The sequence below is a fragment of the Pezoporus occidentalis genome, unplaced genomic scaffold (assembly GCF_034315485.1).
Source record: "Pezoporus occidentalis ecotype Australia unplaced genomic scaffold, CSIRO_AGI_Poc_V1 ctg158, whole genome shotgun sequence".
Lineage (NCBI taxonomy): Eukaryota > Metazoa > Chordata > Aves > Psittaciformes > Psittacidae > Pezoporus > Pezoporus occidentalis.
In genome coordinates, this window is record NW_026913404.1 from 1,504,692 (window position 1) to 1,530,472 (window position 25,781).

At 36.3% G+C, this 25,781-nt stretch overlaps 1 protein-coding gene across 7 annotated transcripts in view; it reads right to left on the reverse strand.

Moving 5' to 3' along the window:
- The window catches only part of SNX29 (sorting nexin 29), a 121,854-nt gene that overhangs the window by 61,812 nt on the left and 34,261 nt on the right, over window positions 1–25,781 (reverse strand). For 3 of the 7 annotated variants that reach the window (XR_009963459.1, XM_062611847.1, XM_062611848.1), the window contains exons 14-18: window positions 23,299–23,381; window positions 19,075–19,181; window positions 9,827–9,943; window positions 6,849–6,904; window positions 6,040–6,121 (exon numbers count right to left, since the gene is read on the reverse strand). Coding sequence is in view for 6 of the 7 variants with exons in the window: in XM_062611847.1 (XP_062467831.1) it covers window positions 6,040–6,121; window positions 6,849–6,904; window positions 9,827–9,943; window positions 19,075–19,181; window positions 23,299–23,381 (445 nt within the window). In the remaining variant the exon portion in view is untranslated. Of the gene's footprint in view, window positions 1–6,039; window positions 6,122–6,848; window positions 6,905–6,929; window positions 8,469–9,824; window positions 9,944–10,398; window positions 10,442–19,074; window positions 19,182–23,298; window positions 23,382–25,781 lie in introns of those variants that run through there. The other 4 variants (XM_062611849.1, XM_062611850.1, XM_062611851.1 and 1 more) reach the window with 4 other exon arrangements.

Consider the following 25,781-nt stretch of genomic DNA (forward strand, 5'->3'; position numbering starts at 1 on the left):
CTGGTGCCCACAGCCAGAAGCTATTTATCAGTCTTGAGCCATTTCACCCTGGGGAATTGCATATGGAGATTTATTCTTCATTTGTTTGATAAGATCTTCTACTGGTATTTCATTTAAAACAGCTAATCTGCTAATTCTCCACAAGGAATAATCCAGAATGGGAATACCCCATAACTCCATGGTGAACAGAGATTTTACAATATGCATTTTTCTACTACTATCTTACGTTCTGAGACCTCCTTCTTCAGCGTATTTGTTCCACTGACTTTAGCAAGCGGCCTCTTCCTGATACGTAAGAAAAAAAGAGACCATTACATCTTACACCTTTGGAAAGTTGCAAGAGCCCTGTAACACTGTATTTCTACTTTGTTTTCCTCCAGAACGTGCATGTTCCTCTACTTTATTTTGGAGATGACTTAAATTTTTTAATTTTTTTAAATGTACTTATTTACTCCTAATAAATTTCCTTATTCTGCTTAGCCATGGTGCTTAGCCATCCTTCTCTTGGTTTTCCTCTCTTAAACAGGTTATGCAATACCTCTGGGCAACATTCAAGGTTTTAAGCATTCTCCACTGTACCTGAAAACTACCCATGCTGTCCCTTTAAAGGTTTTTTTTTAATCAGCTTCCTCATTTTTTTCCTCATTCTCTTTTATAGTTAAAAATTACAATAGTGAATTTTTGCTTTAGTTGTTCCTTTTACAGTAGCTTAAGTCAACTCGGTTCATTGAAATTGCTATTCCCATCACAATCACCTTCTTTACATGCAAACCTTCCTCTGTTTTTCAGTTTATAAATTTTATGATCTTCAAGCGCCAGTAACTGAGTCCTGTATTTAAAATCATCCCTCCTGAGAAAATTCCCTATATTCCAGAATCATACGCAAATCATTTATTTTACCAAGATTTTTCATTCATGCAGCAAAATACTAGATTTCCACCTCTCTGAAGCCTCCACAGCCTCCTTTACCCTGTATCGCTGGAAATCAAATGGGACATAATCTTCCACAACATGGCTTAGTAGCCCATCTTGTCTTCTCACCTTTCTACTTACGAGGTGAAGTCCCACATGATACCCTAGTGTGTCAGTGACAATAGATAATGGTCTGTGGCGAAACATACAAAAATGGGAAAGTACTGTTCAGCATGGGTTGTGGGAACATAACCTGGAAAATAAGGGAGTTAACACCACTGTTAGTGAAAGGGAGTCCCACGCCGGTAAGCATCTGTTCACACGTTGGCCACATGTGCGCTGATGTTGCAACTGATAATTTCCCACTCCAGCCTGAGGGGGGATATAAGGACCTCTGCAGGGACAGACAGGTGAGAAGGCCAGATGCGCATCCTGATTCGGGGGGATGCCCTGACAACGCACTGCCTACCACCTCTCCATCCAGGCAACACGTTCCATCTCCTTCTCAGCAGTATCTCGTTCAACCAGGGGTTGGTACGCATGTAACCTGCTTCACATTTTTATATATATATATATATTGCTTTGCAATCAGTAGACTACAGCATTTAATTATTTATATAGTGTTTGGTGTCCAGTCTTTGCACATGGGAATCCTACAAACCTGGAAAACCTCAGGAATCACAAAATTGAACTACTCAGCACTTACAGCTCTCTTCTCAGTAGAGAGCTTTTTCCCTCACCTCAAAGGACTATGCACAATGCAATGACAACAAAACCCTAAATCATAGATCACAGAATGATTTGGAAGGGACCTTAAAGTTCATGCAGTTCCAGCCCGCTGCCATAGGCAGGGACACCTTCCACCAGACCAGGTTGCTCCAAGCCCCATCCAACCTGGCCTTGAACACTGCCAGGGATGGGGCAGCCACAGCTTCTCTGGGCACCCTGTGTCAGAGCCTCAGCACGCTCACAGGAAAGAACTTCTGCCTAAGAGCTCATCTCAACCTCCCCTCTGTCAGGTTAAAGCCATTCCCCTTTGTCCTGTTCATACAGGATCCAGATCTCTTGTAGGCCCCTTAACGTGCATTTTGATTTTCTGCCATTAGGGAAAAAAAAATTATAAAGCAGCAAAAATAATGTTTATTACAAATAAGAGGACTCTCAGAAATGAGCTCAGTCATTTATCCTAATTGACACTTCCAGTCCTTGTCAGTTCATTACGCACTGGTAGCCTGGTAAATATCCTCTTCCACAATTTCAACATTGCATCTAGTTCCCTGTAATCAGGAGCACATGTTTTGGCAGAGATTTAACAAGATAAATGCACAGTTCTGTTATTGAGGCTACTGTGAAGTTTTATAAATTAGTGCTTTCCTGATAGCTATGAAATGCAAAATATGTATTCAGCAAGCACATGACTACATACTTGATCAGAGATATGGCAATTGCTTCAAGTATTTCATCAAAGTACTATGTCTATTGTGAGTTTGTGTCTACTCAGGAAAACTTTTTTTCACATGCACGGTGGTAGAAAATAAAGTTATTTGCTAGACAGAGACTTGTCCCAGTCATACTCTTGTTACTGAGAACAAACACTGGCAGGAACGCCTTTAATGTAATCTTCCATAAGGAAAGATCTCAGCAGGTACCAAGATCAAGGTTTAATAAGAACTATAGAAGTTTGTGGTCACTTCTACAGGTAATTCTTGCTTGCCAGCAAACAGACAACTGTTAAGGAGAGAAATTCTGTAATATTCTGTGCTGTTCTGTAATGAAAGACAAACTAGTCTTACCACAGACATTACTGTTCTATTCTAGAGAGACACTTCCAACTTTCCACATAACATATGTTCCATAAATGGCTGGTATGAACAGATAATCAACAGAGCACACTCAGAACAATTTGTAACTTTTTCAAATGCATATACCAATAAACACAATTCTACCCACTATGGATGCCCAAAATTATGAGTATATATTGTAGACAACACACTTAAATTCTCCAAGTGGTGTTTCTGTAAATGTAGAATTTTCAGTCTTTTAAAATCTTGCAATGATATTTTGCTTTCTTTTGCCCTCTTCTCAAGAGGCTTAGCCTTTAGAAGTTGTTTTCCACTCCTAATGATCAATGTATCAAATCTACTAAAACCCACTCTGCACCAGCACAATGTATTTTCTAACATGCCATGCCAATGATAAATAGAAATAAGGTGCAAAAGCACAGTGAAAAAAACCTAGATTTTGTTCAAGTCGTTGTAGCTGGGCCCTTAACCAAAGCAAACTAATAGTAACATCTAGCCCTCTATTCACTTCAGCAGATTTTGGATAAAGCCCTGAACCTGTTATAAATTGGGAAGCTTAGTTTATCTCAGTATTTCTCCTGTGCAAAATGAGTGTGCAGAACATCTCCAGTATATATGAATTCTGCATACTTTCCAGGCTTTCATGATGACGTTTGTATAGTCATGTGCAGCCAAACTGCATGAAAAGTATTGAACTCTTAGTTCCTAAGTTTGATATCAAGTTTGCTATCAGATTACAAGCAAAATCAAATTATTTTTTTCAAATAATGAAAGTTTTTACTCCAATTCTAATATGCCTTAATGAAAACCACTTTATTACTTAAAAAAAATATATAGATTTGGCACATTATATAGAAACCTGGTAAATAAATTGTTTCTGGTTCATGTCTTAGTAGTAATGACACTAACAAAACCCAAAATACAAAAGCAAGCTTAAGAATAACAAAGGATTCTTTCTTCCCATTCAACCAAAGGGAATATAGCTAAAAAGCAAATAATAAAATCCAAATTGTTGGTAAAAAAATGCAACTATTTACAATACATGCAAACTCCCCATGACCCTTTTTCAAACGGATATATGCTGTGCGCTTTTCCTAATGTTTTTTTTTGGCCATTTAACCACTCAGTACTTGGAAACTGGCAGCAATTTTTATTTTTATATTGTTTTGGGGGGTTGTGGGTTTGTTTTTTTTGTTGTGGTTGGTTGGTTTTTAAACAAAATGGCCTTCCTACGCAGTAATATTACTACTGAACTTAAAAGCCTTTAATAACATACAGAGAAAGTTTTCCTCCCATGCCTTCATTTCTCACGGCATCTCGTGGTAAAGAGGTGCCTATAGTTAAACTCTGCGTATCCACAAGCAGCTGAAACAATTGTTTTATTTTTACTTCTCACTAACCAATGAAATGAGGAGAAAAAACAGTGTGAGCAACAGACCATTATTGATGAACACACTTGAAAAATGCCTGAGTTTAAGTTTACTTCTTAGTCAAAACTTGCAGAGGAAAAACTTCAGAGTGCTTTCCTTTCTAACAAGAAGCCCACTGCAACAATTCATGCCCACAACTTGGTATTTATAAGTTATGTCAACTTTTCATATAAATAAGAAAGAAACCTGGAATTGTGTTCATTTCATCCACATAAGCTTTGGCATTTCAAGAAATATGTATCAGGAAAAGACACATCAACTCTTGGGTCATCTTCCCCCCTCTTACCTTTCACACAACTGCACGTACCAGTAATATTAAAAAGACACACAATTAATGCTGTACAGACAGGACTGTTACATGTCATTTCTCACCATCTTTAACAAGTGTGCCAAGTCTAAGCAGTCAGAAATGTACTTTAAAGGCATATTCATTGGGTGACTTCATTTTAATCTGTACCTGCTGATATAGCTTAAAGTAATAATCAAGAGAATGCAGAAATTCAAGTGTTATATTGTTGGAAACAAAAGACCTCACAGTTCAGATACCAAATATTTTTCTGCAATTGTTTTATTTTGTAGTTATCTGCCAGAAACTCAAAACTCCTATGCAACTTCAGGGAAAAACAAAAAACCAAAACACACACCCCCCACCCCCCCCCAAAAAAAAAACCCCACCACAAACAAGAAAAACCAACACACTCAAACCCAAAAAAACACAAAGAAGAAAATTCTGGGGTACATCCCATCTCAGCTTCTGCTTGATCAACAGTCTAGATGTAAAAATGCTTGAGGCAACACTGAACTTTTAGAACTCAAAGCTTTTTACACAGTACATGATAGATGCCCCTTAACATTACCCTTTGCTGCTCATCCACACAGGCAGCAACACCGATTCCAGAGAAAAATGGACACAAATCATCATTCAGAGTGAGATGACTGTTAAAAAGCTTTAGAAATCCTGTTCAGAGGTAATTACACGTGGCTGAAACATAAGTGGAAAATTTTGCAACTGCTAATAATCCACAAATAAAGAAATTCCAATAGCCTGAGACAGCACATTAAAGAGAGTTTAAAATTTGCTTTTCCATTCTAGCCAAGCAGGGGATAATTGTTCTGAAACTGAGAACCAGGAATCAAGGAACAACGTAAGATTTAAATGCTTCAACTATAAGGTAGGTTAGAGTGCAAAGCCCTAAATGCAGGCCTAGCTGAAGCAGAACACACTATGAACATGTCCAGTGACACATAATGAAGGCTTGCTGAACCACTCAAAATGCTTTTGAGGGAGCTATTATAGTAAGCCACATCCATCTTTTCTATCAAGCAAGATTTCCAGTCATGGATAGAGAACCACAGAATGGTTTGGGCTGGAAAGGACTTTAAGATCATCCAGTTCCAACCCCTCTGGCATGAGCAGGGACACCTCACACTAGACCAGGGCTCTGTCCAACCTGGCCTTGAACACTGCCAGGGATGGAGCATTTACTACTTATTTGGGCAACCTGTTCCAGGGCCATCATAGTAAAGAACATGAACTTCACCTGGTTAAGTTTAATCCATTACCCCTTGTTCTAGCACTCCAGTTCCTGATGAAGAATCCCCAGTATGTACCCATATACTGAAGAAGGCATTACTGATTAATACTGTTGTACTCCTCAGCCAATGCAGTCATCTTGTTAGCGTGCTTTGAAAGTATTAAACTATCAAAAGCCAACTCTCAGAACACACTATTTGGATAATCAACAAAATCCTATGAATGAATATATATATGAAGTTACTGCTGCTGTTCATTACCTGATCTCTAATGAAATTACAGTGAGATCTTTAAATTATTAAAATGTGCCATTTCAGTCAGAAACTTTTACACAGAATCTGCATTTAGATGTGTCACTTACCTGATACACATGGAATGCATTAGCAGCTTTGCCACGCAGAAAGACTGAGGGAATCCAAACGTTAATAAGAGCACGGTTTGATCTGAGGAGAAGAGGAAAAAAAATTGTAATAGGGAATCATATTTATGTATATGAATTGGAAAGCAACCACCTCCAGTGATTCAGATAATGATCAGTGATCAACAAAGCAACTTAACATTTCAAATGATTCCCATGAAGTATGAGGAAAATTGTAGTTCTGCCTGAACCTTTTACACTTGCTGTATCATAGCTGTAACATAACTGATAAAGACAAATGAAATAATTCCATTTGGTCCACAAAGCTCAGCAAAAAACTTGAGTTTGTTAGAGTTACACAGTTATAGAGAACCCATTTCCATCTACTCTTCACCTCCAAATTTCTGTGATTCAAAGACATGAGCTGCATTTTCACCCCTTCATCCACAGACAGCTCAATTCATTCATCTGGAGTTCTTCTGTAGAAATAAGAGTCCACCACATTATGAACAGCATCTATCAAACCCAAAGCAACAGAAACCAGGAACTTTTGGGTGCTTTGCTGGAATACCAAGACCTGGTGCACTGAAAAAGCCCTCCAAGGGCATCTTCATAAATCTAAACTTATATTCAACATCATTAAAAACTATACTAGGGCATGGACTGTGCAGCTCTCCGTACTTTTTAACGGCAGAACACCACAGCTGAGAATTCAGTTACTGGAAATAATACAAGAAAATTATTGCCTCTGCTTATTCTTCTTTCTCATAAAAACAGTACAAAGAGAAAAATGTGTGCATTATGAAACTTACATCTCAAAATCTGACAGACTCTGATCTTCAGACGTTTGACTCAAATCTCCAGGGACCTGTATTTAGAAAACAAAAATAATTCCAACACACTGGTTCTTATGCTTTCTATTAAGAAAACATAATATTATACGGAAATTACAATTCAGCATTCAATTGTTTTAAATGCCAATAAAAATTGTTACTGAGAAACAATAAAAGAAATAAACAGTTGCGAAACAGGATTATAAATACATCACCTCTGTGAATTCCTCATATTAGAATCTGCTATAATTTCAGAAAGAAACAAATTGGGGTTTGTAAAAGCATGTAATTTTGAAAGGTAAAGAAAACACAGAAAAAAAGCATCCTTATCAGATGCCTTCAGAAGCGAAGTATGCTAAAACAAAGTACATTGTGAGTAAATTTATGGAAAGAGATGAAGTGCCTAAAACCTAGTGATCACTTTGGTTTACAACCAAATTCCATTTAGAAAAAGACATGCAATCATTTTTACTTTAGCTGTGTTCTTAAACATTCTATAGCTACAAAAGTTAGTAAAGATGGCAATGATGGACTAACACCTGCAGAGTCAAAAGTAGCAGTTGTGAGAAAACAAAACTGAAAAAACAGAACTGAAACAGCAATAACCTTTTACCTTACGTTAAAGCTAATTACACAAAAAGGATAGCTTCTCTCCTTTAAATACCATAAAATGTAAAGTGTAACAGAGAATAGTGTGTTTTGATGAAAAAAAAATTAAAAGGATAAAATGGTGAACTTCTAGAGACAAGTTCTAAATTAAATATTTGATCAATGTATCTCTATAATGTACATTACAGGCATATTACTGGGTTTCAGGTTATTTTCTGCCTAAGAAACCTAAATATATATTACTGCTTATTGTAAAGCAGTAATATATACATATAATGTACAAATTACATATTTATTCATTGCAAAGTAATATAAAATTTCTAAGGGAACTAAAGAAAATCTGCTCCCCAGATGTCTTGACAGGCCAGCTCAAGACCTCCCAACACACAAGACTGAACTGAATTTTGCCTTCGCAAGAGCACCAAAAACTAAGTCATTCCTGCCAGGCAAAGAAAAATAACTGCGCAGAGCCAAGTCTGCTCCAGGGCATAGATACAGAATGCTGAACACCTCCACTATCCTTTTCTGGAGGAGTGAGGTGGAAAGGACCTGCCTCACAATTACCAACATCAGCTGTTGTCTGCTCACAACCCAGCACACAGCCTGGCTTCCCAGGACTCTTGTGCTAAAGACCACACATTCTTCGGTCTTGCCTGCAACCTGCGCACTCTCTTTGCATGTATCTGAAGTTGCAAATACTACCACCAGATATATGCTGTTATTTTAATTAAGTTCAGTGAAAGTTCTGCATAAACCTCTCAAAACCAGAGTGTGGATTTTGGAAATAAGAAAAAGGATGACGTTAAAGAGGTCCAGTATGCGGAAACAGACTGGTTACTGATTTTGAGATGGTCATTGAAGTGCTCTTCATTGTAATGCAAAACACAGTGATTGAGCCATCACATCAATGTACTTCCTCATACCCTTGAAAGCATATACTTTTTGTTTTAATATTCCTCTGTTTGTTGCAGAAGTTCTGAAACCCAATAACTAGAAATTTGGAAAGATCATTGTGACAATTCAGTTGTACATTATAACCATTAAAATTGATTATCAGCATTAAAAGGAAAAGAGAAGACAGTGAAGAATCATGGAAGCTCTTTCTATAACAAACTAAATTATATGCTATTTTAATAATAAATATTAAGTCCTTGGCTGATATTTTCAAACAACTCAAAGGAGGATCAAATATTCATATCCCACAGTTTCTGGTGGTTACACACTTCAAGTTTGAAAATTCTAATTCAAATCTACAGAAATTCTTTACTGTAAGGGTGGTGAGGCACTGGAATGGGTTGCCCAGGGAAGCTGTGAATGCTTCATCCCTGGTGGTGTTCAAGGCCAGGTTGGACAGAGCCTTGGGTGACATGGTTTAGTGGGAGGTGTCCCTGCCCATGGCAGGGGGGTTGGAACTGGATGATCTTAAGGTCCTTTCCAACCCTAACTATTCTATGATTCTATAAGTAATGGTCAGACTATCCACAAAGAGTTCTGTTTACTTATACAGAATTCAAACATATCCTTCTTAGGGTAATGCAACAGTCATTAGGACTATATTAAATTCTATTTCATTTTGGACATCAGCAAAATAATAACCACAAGCATTTAGCTAGTCCTTAAAAATATGGTAACACCTCCATGTCTTAAAAGTTCTCGGAATTAGTTTTCTCTCAGTATCTGAGTCATTAAAATATGGTATCAGTATCTACCTATTGGGTTATGATATGGAGAGACATGATTACAAACAAGATCTGCTGAACAGGGACATAAAGTCCAAAGTATCAGAGTGAGAAAATACAGCCATAATACATATGCCATTTATCACCTGTCATCACTTAACACAATGATGTGATTGTTTCCATCTAAAAGGCTGAAAATTGTAGGTGAAATCCTGCTTCACTAATGCACACAGAACTATCAACTACTTTAGAGAAATGTTATGATAAAACAGGCATGAATGCTTCCAGTACAAACAAAAAGTAAAGAGTAATAGCATGTAATCAGAAAACAGAAACTGTCAAAATATGTCTCCCTTAGAAGATGGACAACTATTAGGAATGTTCTTGATAACTCCTGTTTCCTCCCTGTTCATTTGTGAATTTGAACAGTCTTTTAACAGAAAAAGCCCAAGTGAAGCAACAGCTGCTAGAAAACAATTTTATTGTCTGAATACATCTATTTTACATTCAACTCTGCTGAGGAGAGTTGAACACTATCAAAATACCAAGTAAGGTGTTCTTGACAGATATGTCATTACCTGTTAGTTCTATATGTTTTGTTTCATCACAAGTAAAGGATTTGAGCTCATTCCAGAGTGATGTTCTACACTGTAATAGGCAAACACTTACCGGCCCTCTCAAATCAATTAGTTCTTGTCTCATCTGGGACACAAGAGCTTCTTTAGCCATCAGAGCCCGGTGCAGCCTCTCATTGAATTCAATCAGCTCCCCATGCATTTCAGCTACCTGGAAAACAAAGCCAGGAGATAACTGCATTCTAAACTGAAAAAAACCCCACAACCCCACACTATTTCTTACACGTATATCAACACTTACGTGTCTTTTTTATTTTACCATGCTCTTTAAGTACTGCATGTCATTGCTAATGCATTACTTTGAACTGACCATTAAGAACAGACACTGTTAGAATAAGTTTGACTTATGCCTTGAAATGTAGGTGTTGATACTGAATTCAACAGGAAAAATATGCAACTCTCTGTCCAATTTTCTTATCAAAAGAGATCCCACGGCAACTGATTCTAATAAAACACCTCTCAACTTTTGTTCTCAGTTAATTCACAATTAAACACAGCACTCAACAGCTGCAAACTAATCACAGTATTTGAACTGGGAATAATGCAGAATGCACAAACTGCATTAAACTTCGTCAATAATTCATTAGTCATATTCTGCACTCTTACTTGGAGTTTTAATAGGACTGGAGTCCACCCATCCCAGGCAAATCTGTGAAGGGTCAAAGGAACAAAAATAACCCCAGTTACGCTCAAGTTGTGTAATTAGTACGGTCTGAAGTGTGGCCTCTTTGAACACGAAGTGAAGCTATGTTTTTGCTCTCCATTTTTGAGTTAAAGCATCAAGAAAACATCAAATGGTGCAAGGTATTTATGGGAGTGAACAAGGCTGGATGAATGACAAGGATGAAAAGCATACCCATTTCTAAATGGTTATGTAAAGCAAATTATGTTTAAGTTGGTACCCTGCCAAGAGAAGCAAGAAATGATAAAGCTCAAATCAAGGTTAAAGATGATATTGAGCTCTTGAATTTTTCTTACACAGAAGTGAAATGTAAACCTGTGGCATAAGGGGGAAGAGCTCCAAAAGGACAAAGGTTCCCAAATAGCAAACATCTAAATAGCAGGAACATTACTTCATCAAGAGAATGTGACAGGGAAACCAACAGAAACAGAGAGCAAGACTAAAGGAAGCTCAACATATGCATTCAGCAAGATTTTTAGCTACTACTATCAGATTATACTATAAAATTGAATGAAAGTTTCATTTCAAATACAATAGTTTCAACAATAAAAAGCATTTTTTTATTATTATCATCATCATCATCACTATTACTGTTATTATCACTATTATTAAGAGTAATAAATCAGCTTCAATTTAATGGTTTAGGGTTGTTCTGGTTTTTTCTTCTCAGGCATTTCTGTTGCACTTAATCCCATCAGAAAAACTAATTTCCCAGACTTGTAATTAGACTCTTCACCGACTCCTGATAAAAATCAGAACATCAGGATTTCCACGTTATCAATTCATGATCCACTATGTATTCATATCTCAATTATTAATTCAGCATCAGTCTTAATAAAAGGTTCTTTGACATCAAACACTTGTTAGTAAGCTCATTTTGCCAAAACATAAGATATCTAAATGCACATGAATTTCTGCATTATGACTAACATAGTAGGTCCTACTTAGCAAGCACTTTTGCTTCATACATTACAATCATCTATGCACCAAACAAAACCACCAACTTTACTAGAGAAAGTAATAATACAATGCCACTAACTCTGCATAGATTGTTTTCCATACTAGCTTAGCCACTCATTCTAATTTAAAGCGACTGGTGTAATACTTACAAATATCACAAGCCCCTCTCTGATCCTGGTTCTTATTGGCAGGACACAGTTAATCACAGACAGCCTGGGCTGGGAGGCAGAACCTCCCTGTGTTTCACATACACAAAGATGTAGGATGCTACCGGTTGCAAATTCACAGAGAAAAACCCTCGTGCTAACAGTTGGGTGATTGGTGATCAAAAGCAATACACAAATTTATGAATGAAATATAGTTCCCATATTTGATATTATGTTGGATTTTTGCAGTGCCTGTCTCAAGCACAAGAAAAAAATTCAACTCTCTGCTGTAATACCTGACTGTTTTGTCTCTCTCTAATTCGGATGTTCTTGAAATAACTTTCTACTTGCAGAATCAATTAATATGTAAATTCAACAGCTCTCTCAAAACACTGGAAGTAATACAAAAATGTGCAAGTTTCCCTAGCAAAGTTAAGAAATAAAAAGAGAACAGCAAATAAAACAGCAAATCACTGTTATATATTATCAGACAGATAAATTAGCAGGTTATGTTATTTGTGAAAATCACTTTTATTAGTAACTAAGTTACTTCAGTACTTTTTCTTGTCAAAGAAAAACGCATTCTCATCACAGCAAGGCAAAAGGAGTGGTGAGATACACTTGTGAATAACAATACTAATTTAGGTTCCTTTAATATTTCCTGTATTAAGGTCTGCTAAAAACTATAAAGAGGTCTACTTATAATTAAATCCTTTCAGTTACATTTTATGTAACATCTTCCTTTATTCATTCCACACTGAAGCTTAAGCAATAATTTTCCCTACTGGGACTACAATCTCCTTCACAGTTGTTTTTCTCCATGACAATATGTTTAAAGCAGACAATTACAGTACAACTGAGCTAAGCTTCCCTTGGCAAGATGATTGTTCAGATATGGTCCTGGCCTATCACAAAGCCTTAGTCAAGAGCCCAAATTCTTAGCATGAAGTTGAATTGAGGCTAGAGTAAAATACTGAGACTGCATGCTAACAGAACTCTAAAGACCTGCTGTCAAAGAAAATCTAAGCCTGGCCCTGCTGCCTGGCAGCTACCACTGCAACTATCCTGCCCTGCAGCACTGCAGCCATGACCAGTCTCCAGGTAATGACACAGGTTAATACCACTTCATGCTCAGCAGAGGTCTAAGCTGTTCATGTAAACCATGCTAGGGATGTTTCACTAAGCAATACAATCTGTCTTAGAAGGGCATGCTTTTAGAGTAGAGAAACAGACTTTTAAGAACTTGCAACACAGTAAGTTTTTTTAACAGGGTGTTTTAATTGAAGACTGAGTTTTTTAAAATATATAATTTGCAGCTAAAACTCACAAAAGTTTTTGCACGAACTGTATCTCAATTAATGACTTTTTGTCAGGTATAGGCATTTCCCTCCCCCAGATGTCACAAAATGCAAAATGACACATTTCCCAAGAAACTCTAGAGAGAAGCGCAAGTTGCTCCGATTTGCTCTCAGATGGGTGTACTTTTCCCTTGAGAAGATGCCATTTTCAAAGATCAACATTCTTCTACACTTTTCCCCAACAGAAATAAAGCCAAAGGTCTCCCAAAAGGAGCAGGTATCCTACTAAATATTAATAATTTCATTTTGCTACAAGTGAAAACCAGTAAGTCTCAAAATGGCAAACGGTTCAGGCAATTTCACTAATACACCCAGAAAATGCTTGGCCATTGCTTTCTTTTTCAAAACTTTCATTTTGTATTCTCGATATCTCTTATCTGCAAGCAAGTTATTTGGTTCTAGGCAGACTCAAAGATCCATTCAAGAATAGGACTGGGTTTTGGTTGTTATGATTTGGGTTTGGTTTTTCATTTTGTGATGTGGATTTTGGCTTGTCTGGGGCTTGTATGTACTATAGCTATAGAAGGTAAGCAGAAGTCACAATTCATCAAAACCAGCAAGAAGAAAATAAGCTGTAGCTTTCAACTCTAAACACGTGGGGAATTTTGCACACTGGTTGAAGTACATATTACAGTCCTTGTACTGTACCGTGTACAGTACTAACCAGTGTTCACCAAGATTAATCCTGACATACCAAAGAGCACTAACACATTGGACAGGAAAAGCTCTCCGCTGGGAAGAGCTGCGCTGGCAGGGAAAATGAAAGTCAGCAAAAGCAAAATCAGAGATAGAGGATAATGAGTTTAATAAAAGGGATAAACTAAGTGTTAATCATGTCTTTAGAAGCTGCATCCTTATATGTATCCTTACAGCAAAAGCCAAAGCCAAGACAACAGATCTAAACCACCATTATCTTTCCCAAGAGCCTTTTAATTTCTCATTTCACATCCAGAGGAATGTTTCACCTCATATGCTATGCTGAGACTGCTCTTCTGACCTGCAACTCATTATCCCTTTACTAGGATAATCTTCATGAGCTAACACAAAATACTTGGAATGTACAAGCAGTATCCTCAAGGATAATCTGATATAAGCAATTCAATACAGACGCAGTTACAATCAGGAGACTACATCTGATAAGCATTTCATAGCCTGCCTCCAAGAAAACAAGACTTGGAACTAAATTGATATTATCAGATACTAAAAGACATGGACTCAAAAAAAAGTCATTTCACATGCCATAAAACATTACCTAATGTAAATTGCTGATGATTTTTTTTGATTTTCAAGCAAATACTGACAGACCGATTTGTACCTAGCAGGCTTGACAATAGACCAGGTATTAACTGTTATCCTGGGTTCAGCAGTAGCAGTCATTTTTCTCCTTCTTAGTAGCTGGTGCAGTGCTGTGGTTTTGACTTTCAGCCTGAGAACAACACTGATAACACAGAAAGTTTTAGTTATTGTTCAGTAATGTTTAGTCTGACCAAGGACTTTCTGAGTCTCATGCTCTGCCAGGGAGGAGGGGAAGTTGGGAGGAAGCAGAGACAGGACACCTGACCCAAACTACCCAAAGGGGTATTCCGTATCACAGCACGTCATGCCCAGTATATAAACTGAGGGCAGTTACACGGAAGGGCTAGATCACTGCTTGGGTCGGGCTCGGTATCAGTCGGCAGGTGGTGAGCAGTTGTATTCTCTCCCCTTGTTATTTCCTTTATCATTATTATTATTGGTGGTAGAAGCAGTGATTTGTGTTATACCTTAGTTACTGGACTGTTCTTATCTCAGCCTGTGGGAGTTACATTCTTTTGACTCTCCTCCCCATCCCTTTGGGAGTGGAGGAGAGGAAGAGGGGATGTCTCCCGGGCAATGGTGGGGAGTGAGCGAGCAGCTGCGTGGTTCTGGGCTGCCGGCTGGGCTTAAACCACGACAACTGTCCTCCCATAACTCGCATTTGTCCAACCACAATGGCACAAGTTCTATACTGTAAGTTTTAGGTACACAAATGCAACCATGGTTCCAAGCCTAATCCAAAACAACTGGTGAGCTCAGTTGACTTGACAGCAACAGATCCAGCATTTATTAGTGACTGTGGAACCATAAAAGCATAATAGAAATTTTTCTTCCTCATCACAGTTTTCTCTCTGTAATCCCCCATACGCCACGTTGAGACTACAATAATAAAAAAGACTTCCCACCACATCAGACACATTTCTGGGCCTCAGCAGTCCTTCAAGCAGGCTGCTTGAAGTCACATCGATCTGTGGTTTCACTATTCCATAGATATTAATTTGCTGTCACTTATGCCTCTGTTCCTAAGCTTCTAACCTTCCTTTTTCCTTTAAATCATGATAATTTAACATGGTTAAGGAACACATCCATTGGCTGTTGCCATCCTTTATATGTACCTCTGTGTATGATGCACCTAGAGTACAGAAATCTTCAGCAGTGATCAGAAGATCATGCATGGTATGCAGACGTTACCAAAACTGCTGTATCACCAAGATTCCTCACTTCAAGATCTTAATTCAAGGCATAGTAAAGAAATTCACTACACTTTATTGTTACCTGTTACTCTGAACTGAGAGACAATTCTACAAAGATGCAGAGACCTTCTGGCAATGCTTCTAGTAATTTAAGATTTTGAGATTGTGTAACAAGAAAACAAAACCCATGTACTGCTTCATAAGCAAAGACAAATTCTCACATTTGAAAATCCTCCAATATTTAGAAGCTTTCTTTAATTATCTGGTAGCATACAAATATAAAAATATTCTTAGTACAAAATTAATCTGAGCAAAATTAACCCTTAAAAAAATGACTGATTGAAAGGTCAGATATTTAAAAGTGTTTAAAAGCCACTTATCCAACTAAAAGTGATACATGCTAGAATTTTTTCTTGTCTTTTTTTTGCTGACTCAAACAAAAAATCCCTCACCGCAGATTAAAGTCATTTCAGCACTTTGAAATAAAACTGAGATTAAAGTTCAAAATCTAGAAGGCAGTTTGAGTAAAAATAGTCAGTAACATACTTTTGAGGCCTTGAGATGCAACTGGCCGATTAATTCCTTGTTCGGCGAGAACACAAGGCAAGAAAATACACATGAAACTTCAGAATGGTGAAAGCTTGGCTTAACAGCCAAAATCACCTTTCACAGAACAAAGTGATTCACATCTTGAGCTTACATTATCAACAAATGCACCTCCCACAACAGAAAAAGTTCCCCAGCCTCACATACCAACTGCTCAGAAATTGATTTGTCAGGCATAAAAATACAGCAGTACACATACCACATGAGTTATGTTTGTGAGATTTAGGGAAAGGTACACGGGTCTTTTCAAATTCATTAAAAGGCAAACTAGGCTTCTATGGAACTTTACCTTAAAACCTGAGCAATTCCTAGTTAATTTATGTAGAGATGTTTCTTGTTGCTACAAGAAAAACCTTGGAGAGTTAGAAATGATTATTTAACTGTCCAGTTTCACTCCAACATTCCTGCAAGAATGAGTGTTTCCACAGAGGAACAGAATCATATAATCACAGAATCACAGACTGGTTTGAGTCAGAAACAACCTTAAGCTCACCCACTTCCAATCCCCTGCCACAGGCAGGGACACCTGCCACTAGACCAGGTTGCTCCAAGCCCCATCCAACCCGGCCTTGAATGCTGCCAGGGACAGGGCATTCAATAAGGGATTAATATACTGTGATACAAGTTGCAGTACATCAAAAGCCTGCTACTGTAGCAGAGGAGCCAGGCTACTCATTCAGTAGTCTGACAGGAATAGTCTATGCCCGGAAAACAGAAATTCAATGTAATTTATTGAGCCTTTAACAGAGCTCTCCCATAATACTATTTAGTACATCATGAACATAACCTACAATTTAACTTTGAGGAAATGCTGGTTAAAGTCCACCACTAAAATTACTCATATAAAGAGAGTACAAAATTACCAAAGGCTGAAACTGCAAAGAAAGTTGATGGTCTCTTTAATGAGATGTTTACTACTTCATTACTGGTCTACAGCCATGATGTTTTTAAACACAATTCATTATTCACGGCTTGAGAGTTGTATAAATCAAACTGATTTCTCTTCTAAAATAAAACAGCACTCTAGTCCCACAGCATATGACATTGGAAAACATATGGGAATTGCTAGAGGTATCCCAAACCCCCCAAAATTGGGTCCTTAAAAGAAACTGTGGTGACTACATATATGTTTCACCACTATTTCTAAGAAAATACAACAAAGTTTATGCAGATTTATTACAAAAAATTTTCCACTACTGTTTTTAGCATAACGTTCAGTGAAAAGTTTTTGAAGTTTCTTTTACTCCTTCATAATTTTTAACTTTTCTTTATCTACTTGGTTAAAATCAACTGATTTACTGATTGTGAGTAAAGAACTTCAAAAAATACAAACTATTTTTACAAATATGTTAAAAACCTGAAAATTCCTTCAATATATTAAGAATAATTTTTTTATGGAAAAACAGACACCCAAAATCTCTAATTACTCAGCAGAACCATTCCTTTTAATCTCTTGACAGCTAGTTGTTTCTCTGTGAGGAGACTTCTATGTCCTGATCAGCTACCAAGAAATTTAAGGGAATCTTTGTCCTCCGTTAAAATAGTCTACTGGGAACAAAATAACAGTTACCAAAACTGCTGAAGTTAGAACATTTTTCAGACCCAATTCTAGCTGAATGAAACTGCCAGAACAACATTCAAGAGTGGTTTCTATCCTAGTCCTCAACTTGGAACACAACACAGGCTATCCTTTTGAAAGTAAGACTTCACACCTTTTGTTTGTGCAGAGAAAAGGAGTAATGACAAATACACCTGGATTGTTACAGAGGTTACATCCCATTTCAAGTATGTGAAGACACTGTTACACTGTAGTTAGTGAGACTAAGATGCAAACTTCCTCCTCTGGGTATGATTTGCAACCAGGTTTTACAGTGGCTATATCCCCTGCTGTGCCATCAGAGCTGCTGCTAACACTGTCTGCCCCAAACTCAGAATTGTTAGCAACAAACTCCTGAACATGCAGAACACACTTAAAAGAACTAAGGAGGATGCTTTTAAAGCTGAAAGATATTTTACCTGCGGTCTTAATTAAGATAGTCTTTTGACAGGTACAGAACAGAGGAAAGGAGTCAGAAGAACCCAACCAAAGGTATGCATTAGGGAGAGAATTAGTTTCACATGGTCCTATGAGAAAATGATAACCAAGTATGAATGTTTTAGAACTGTATTAATCAATTTTATGCATGACCTGCATTTTTAGTTATCTTCATGTTAATCAGTTACTATGAGTAACCCATTTCAAAGTATTTTGGGCAAAAGAAAGAGAATTGTTTTACTTTTTTATAAAAATGTTCATTTAATATTTAATAGGAGATATGGGTATTAGATATTAAATTTCATTACTTTTGTCTGGAAAATCATCTGTATTTAAATTTAGGTTGAAACCCTAATCTTTCTTCCTTTTTTTCTTTAATGAATTTTATATTAAGTCTTAGAAGTGAATCTTGCTTTAGGAACTTTTTCTAACATGGTCATATCCACAGAACTAGTAGCTTCCATCACCATTTCCATACTGCAGCATTCAATACGCTATATGGTAAAGCAATACAAAAATGAAACACAGTTTGGCGATCAAAAAGCACTATGAAAGCACAGAAAAAGCTACAGATTTCAGAATGTCCTCATTTTAAAGCGCAACTGACACAACAGCAATGCCTGTAATTACGTACTGTAACAATACCTCAAACCTGCTTTCAGAACTTCACCACCACCAGTTATAACCTTAAGGAATCTATTTATTAAAACCCTCATTTTAATATTGAAGTATAATGTGTACTCTTGTTAGGAAAAATATTTTTAACTATTTGAATTGCTTTAAATCTTCTTTGAAGTTGAATTAACACGTTTGTATTTTAACCACAGAAGCCTGAAAATGAAATCTTCCTCTTTCTTTTTTCTCAAAAAATAATTAAAGAAAAAAAAAAGTTTTTCTTTTACACTAATGGGGGAGGAAGGGAACCAACAACTAAGCAAAGAAACTACAGCTTCAAATGTCATGTTACAATTATGATTTCACAGAATTTGTGCAGTACAAACTTTACCTCTATCAATTTTCTTTCATAAGAGCTGGCTAGTTCCTCATTGTTTTCTACTTGCTTATGCTCTGGCATAGGAAATTCACCATCAGTACTCCAAATGCCGGGCGGAACTAAAACAAAGAGATACCATGTTAAATTACATAAACATCTAGGACAACTTGTCTACAAGTAATAGTTCTAAAAACCAGTTGCTAGAAGTATTAAAATCGGATGTAATATTAAACAGCATTACAAGTACTAAAAAATAAATGCTGCAGGGAGCTTTCTTGTGAGCAACATTTAGACAGGTACTCTCAACAGTGAAAAAAAATAATCAAACTAAAAGCATTTGGCTGTTCTATGACTACAGCTATTTAATAAATGCAGATAGTAACCACAATTCCTACCCAAAGCCTTGCAAAACTAAGCCTAAGCGTCTCTTTTGTCTTTTTTCTACTTTTCTTCTGAAATATCATTTCATATTACATGTAACAATTATTTACACATCACAGAAATTACAGACAACAGGGCTGGGAATTTAATGGTTTTACATGAAGCAGAATCAGCTGCAGTTATTTCATTCCTGACAGTTAATAGTCTGATTTATTCCTAGAAACCTCCAATAATGGAGATTTCACGCTTCCCTGCACAATCTATTTAAATTTAAGTATTCTCAGAAAAGTTTTCTTGATAGCTAATCAAAATTCCTTCACCTGCCCATCTAAGCCCATTACTCCTCTTTTTACCTACAGTAAAATGGAAATTCGTTTATCCTATTCCTGTTCCTGGCTATCATTTATGTATTTCATGATCACTTTAATGCCAATTCTAAGCATTCCCCCCCTCTTCTCCAAGTTACATCAAGTCCAATTCAACTTCTTCTCACAGATCATGAATTTCTACAAAAAAAAGTTAGCACTTACAAAGTAAGCAAGCACTAATAAGAGAGGTTTATCAAATGCCTTCATCATTTCTGAATAGCTAAACTATATATACTGCCACAATAAGGTAGATACAAGACTTCATAATTCAGCTGACCGCTCTTGAGCCTAGAAACTGATTATTGCTTCAAGAAGTATATATACTCTCTCTATATATATAATATATATATTATTATTTTATTAAGTGAATTTTGAAAGCTATTTTAAAACCTATTTCCTGTAAATCTTACTTGTTAGCTAGAAACTTCTAAGATCAGCGTTTTCATATGTGTAATTTTATTATATCTAAGCAGGTTTGGAAAATGGTCCACATCCAACTCCTGCTGATGGGTGGGAATGCAGGATGCTCATTTAATATTTAAATACAATATCAAACTGCTTAGTCTATGGCAGTGATCACTCATTTGAAAGCTGGTCTGATACTCTGAACTCAACAGTTCTGACTCTTGAGCAATATATTTATAATCACATTTGCTTTTTTAAGTCAATGCAAGGCAAAGTATAATGCTGCATTTCATGTATTATTTTAGGAAACTTTAAAAGCCACATTAAATAGCATCTGATCCGATTATTGCAGCAAATGGAGATTCTTCTCTATAGTCACAAAAACAACAGCAGAAGCTTAATTTACTTGGGCTCTTCCAAAATAGTTCCACAGAAAGTCTAATAAAATAGCATTCTAAAATCCACATACAATAATTTAAAACTTCTGGTTTGATACTATTTGGCAGAAGATTAATCATCACTGAAATTCCTCCTCATAACAGGGGAGCAGTGAAATTAGTTGTATGCAACAGTTTATGCCTCCTAACATAGAAGACTATCTCCTAACATTCCAGCAAAAGGGGACAATGGGAGTTTTCCAAATTCAAACAGATCAGAACTCTGACATGTAAGGCTAGTTACAAGGACCTTACCCTAGAAATGTGTAAAATAATATATAGGAAACAAACAAGAATTTTAAGTTAAATTGACAAAAGTAGAGAAAACAGTAGCTTCTTCATCCTATTTCCTTCCCAAAATCATCACAACCTCAGAACACAGTAATAAAACAGGTCTTGTAAAAACACTCCATTTTCCTTTTAAGTATTTCAGCTAATTACAAACCAAATTACTTCAGAGAAGTTGTTACTGTCACTTTAAGTTAAACAACAATTGGAAATCAATAATTTGACTTATGATAGAGGTACTTTAAGTTAAACAACAATTGGAAATCAATAATTTGACTTATGATAGAGGTACTAAAAAAATACAAATAGCTCTTTCTAATAATACAAATATTCTTACTTGTGAAGGCTCGCATCTGAAAAATATGAATGCCTATGAAGAGATACTGAAAATGATCTATGTAAATCATGGGTGCAATAGTGCCTATAAATTTGGTAAAAGAAAATACTTTCTTTTGTTTCACTCTCCCTTCTTGAAGTGCATCTAAATACATCAGCTCTCAGGAATTGTTCATGTGCTTAAGTACTTTTTTGAGTCAGAGGCCCAAGTACTACTAAAAATTCAGATAAATCTCCAATGTCAGCTAAGGGGAAAAAAATAGTTTTCTAAAAATACAAAGTGTGAAGTTAGGATATAAGAAAAATTATTACAAATAGTGCATGCAGCTGCAATTTATTCTGGTCACTAATGATAAATATTACAGAAAATCACTGTGGATTGATTCAATAGCTTTTGAGCATAAAGCATACATGTATTCATTTTTAGAAATGTTGGTACTGTTTCATCCCCCTTTTTCATCTGTAAAATCTGACCATCCTACTCTGCTTCTATTCTTATCACTCACTGATTTGCATAATTTTAACATGGCAGAATATAGCCAGCCTAGGAATATTTTTTTCTTTCCCTATAATTACACTCATCATGCAAACTGTCAGTATGTAATGAAGGATAATTTCTGCTATTATAAGAAGCTTAAGCGATGATTTTCGTGAATAATTCTTAATCTGAATCACTACACTCCAGCGAAGTCGGAAGTAAATACATGTGTTCTCACTAACAAAAAGCCTTTTAAGGATGAATGAAGTTTTTAAACTACAAATAAGTACAGTGACTAGCTCTTAAGAGCAGAACTAATGCAGTATTCATTCATACAGCCACTTATACAACCATAATATTAATAATTAGGAGAAAAAGAACAAAAAGACAGATGGTGCCAGTTTCTGAAAAGCCACCTCGTCTCTCAAAACACCTTCTACAGGCAGCAGAAATACAGGTCCCACCAGAAGATGATTCAGAATTGAGACTCCAATTCACCCGGTCATAGACACTTCTATCACACTGACCACTGAAGAAAAGCAGTGACACTGATAACTGTTCATCTTTCAGATATAAAATCTGCTAATTAGAATCAGAGCAACATAGCAAACAAAGAGAAATGCCTGGTCTGTTAAGTCTACTTGAAACAGTCTGCAAATACTTATCCCCAGAACAACAGTAACAGAATAATATAGATACTAGTTTTTCTCTCCTCAAATTATTCTTACGTTCTAATATCACATTAAGTCACAGATTGCTTTTTTAAATAAGAAACTTCCTTGAAAAAGCTAAGACCACCTCATCTACCAGAAAATGCTCTGTAAAAATTACAAAAAGCTACATCAGTATTTTCTCAAAAGATATTAAATGTAATTTCACTACTGACAGATACTACTCTACCATAGCCTGAAGAGATGAATAGGGTTTGTAACTATCTCTTGCTAATCCTACTTCCATGTAAATGATTTCATTTGTTTTGGCAAAGACTCACTAAGGAAAAGGAAGACTTCTTGACTGTTTCTACTCAGCAGTAATTTAATAGTGTGCTAGCACATAATATTCTTATTGTTTGATCTCAATCTGCATTACAAAACTGCTCACAGACCAGCAAATATCCCAGTCAGAGATGCGTCAGGGACAGTTCTCATGGGAACAGAACCCTCATCTCTTCAGATGGTGCTGTTTTCCAACAGGAGGAAGGCTGATGTCATACTAAGCAGCACATGAAAGCGTGAAATTGCATGTCCCCAGATACACTAGGATTCGTTTGCATGGTTGAAGTGTTAGTTATGGACGAGGCCTTGCATAGGACAGGGTGGTTGGTTATCTACAGAGATCCATTCCAGGATGGATCAGGAAAACCAGAGACACGCCTGTCCACTGGTTAGTCTTTCGTTGTCAGTTTTCATACACATCAAGGAGTCATTTCCATCATTTGGTTACTACTTCTATGCCTCCAATAAACATAGTCTCAAGAGTAGCATACAGAAAAAACAAACCTTGTGCATGGATTCTTTTCTTTTCTGCTTCATTTTATCCTTACCTTCCACTGTTTGACCTTCTCTTCTGAGCATCTGAACAGCTCCTACATATTTCTTAAGTTGCACTTTTAGCACCTCATTTTCTCTGTTGATAAAAATAACAGAATAAAAAATACAACTGTTTTCTCAATGTAGATAAAAGCCAGTTTCAATAGAAACAAACATACAAACTGTCATAACAAGCTTTATCTGCGTCATGAAGATGATAAAAAAATCTTACACCTTAAATAATACATGAACAGCAGAGTTCCACATAAGAGATCACATAAACACATTGGAGAAACAAATTATTTCATAGTCAGAAATATGATTAATTCAGATTTTCTATACACTATGGTACATTGAAAGGCTGAGAAATTATACAGTCTATGTAAATCAACAGTTGAATAAAATATTAGGGTGGGATATTAGACAAGGAAATTTAGAATGGTCAGTATAAAAGTAGGCATCATTTTACTATTTGCCAATGTATTTAATGTTGAGCAAATAAGAATTCAGCTTTAGAAACAGACTTGATAGCTGTAAGAAAATGCCAACACTTCAGCAACAACGTTCAAGGTACAAGTTTTCCACACACCAATCCTAAATGAAAACCATAGGAGAAGAAATTAAGTTAATCCCTTTGATTGTCATATTTTAGTGCCTGTCTCTGTCTCACTCTTCTTTGGAAAACACAGATAGGCATGCCAGCTACTAACATAGCTCCGCCTAACAACATTAAGCACCTTAGTTTATATTTGAAGGAAATAAAAGGGATTCTAACCAATGGAATTTTAAACAAATCTGACAGATCAGATGTCTTAAAATTCAATTATCTACCTGAGCCCATTCAGTTAACCAAAAGTGCTTATACAGAAGACACATAACTAAAATGTGTTACAAGAGAGTGAATTGAGACAACTTTTACTCTTCTTTAGGGTAGAAATACATAGGTGCCACAGATGCAGCACACACAAGAAACCCCCAACTGGTTAGAAAGAAGAGAGAACATGGGCAGGACAAAACTATGCCAGAGGAGTGGTTCAAGCTCTAGGAAGTTATTTAAGAATGAAGAGTATTCAGAAAAACATACAAATGTGTTTGATGGTCCTTATCATACTACATATATATACACACACACACAAAATATATGCATATTATATATATTCATGCGCACAAAAAAAAAACTGCTGTTGTAAGCAATGCCATAGTTATATATAAAACCCCTAAGCTGATGCTATATTCATATTTCTATGGATTTCAAATCAGTTTTCTGAACTACGCAACCTCAATTTGATTCAGTCCTTTAGTAGGAGGTTGCTAAATAATTAAGAAACTATTGATTACCCAACCATCAATTTTTAATGAAGTCTTTGATGATTTTATGCAGTTTATGATATTTTCCATTTCCTAGACTACAAAGAACAATTCAGGTTTTCCATCAGATGGATGCTGATGCTTAGATTTAGGGGACAAAAATAAAAACAGAAACACAATTTAATTAAAACAAGTCTAAATAATTCACTCAAGAAAAAAACATATGACAGGTAGACAAAAAAGTTTCTCATCAGAAGTATAAGTCTGTCTGCATGGAAATAGCTGTATCCAGTTACAATACATTGAGTTTTAAGGATTCTCACTTCTATATTTGAGAAGAGGCTCAGAGCCTTCTGTCTGTACTGAGACAGCATCAAACAAAAAGAAAGGGGGCAAAAAAAAAAAAATAAAAAAAAAAAATCACAAATCCACTTTTTACTGTTGTGGCTATTGACTTCAAACTGATACAGTGCACATAACACAGTTTTTGATATAAAACTGAAATTCAAAGCAGAATACTAAGGCCAGGTCACAATTATGTCATTTTACCATCTTATTACTTCTCCTTCTTTGACATCTCTTTCTTGAAACTACTATTTATCTAGATCCCAAAGAGTGCTCATCCTGATATGTATGAATTTCTATAGCCCTTTTTATCAGACTATGTCAAAAAGTAATAATAAATAGCAAGCACTCACTAAGTCTTAAATGACTTCAAAAGGAATTATATTAGATATTCATAGCAAGAATTTCATAGGAGTATAAACTCCTGTATAGGAGTTAAGGGTCAGATTTGCAGAAATTCTTGTCCAGCTCACTCAACAGTTCTACCTATAGGCAAGGATATTAAATACTTGTAATGTGCAGGGCCCAGCTTTACTTCAACTGTTCCAAATTCTACTATCCAACTTGAAGCAAAGCTGTTAGCCTGTTCTGAGACTGCAGATAAACACTGAGCATCTTTCAAATCTTCCACACAATTTCACCTTCTGTGGTGCAGAATAAATGATGAGACTGCGAGTATGAGTTGAAGGAGATACAGGAAAAAAAAAAAAAAAAAGAAAGGAAAATCAGGCTGAAATACAGGGAAAAACAAAGACTGAGAACTACGCCACTAAAAACACATCCATCTCCAAAACTTCGATTATAATGAATTTCCCTGCCTGATCGCTTCTCCCATGTTAATAAT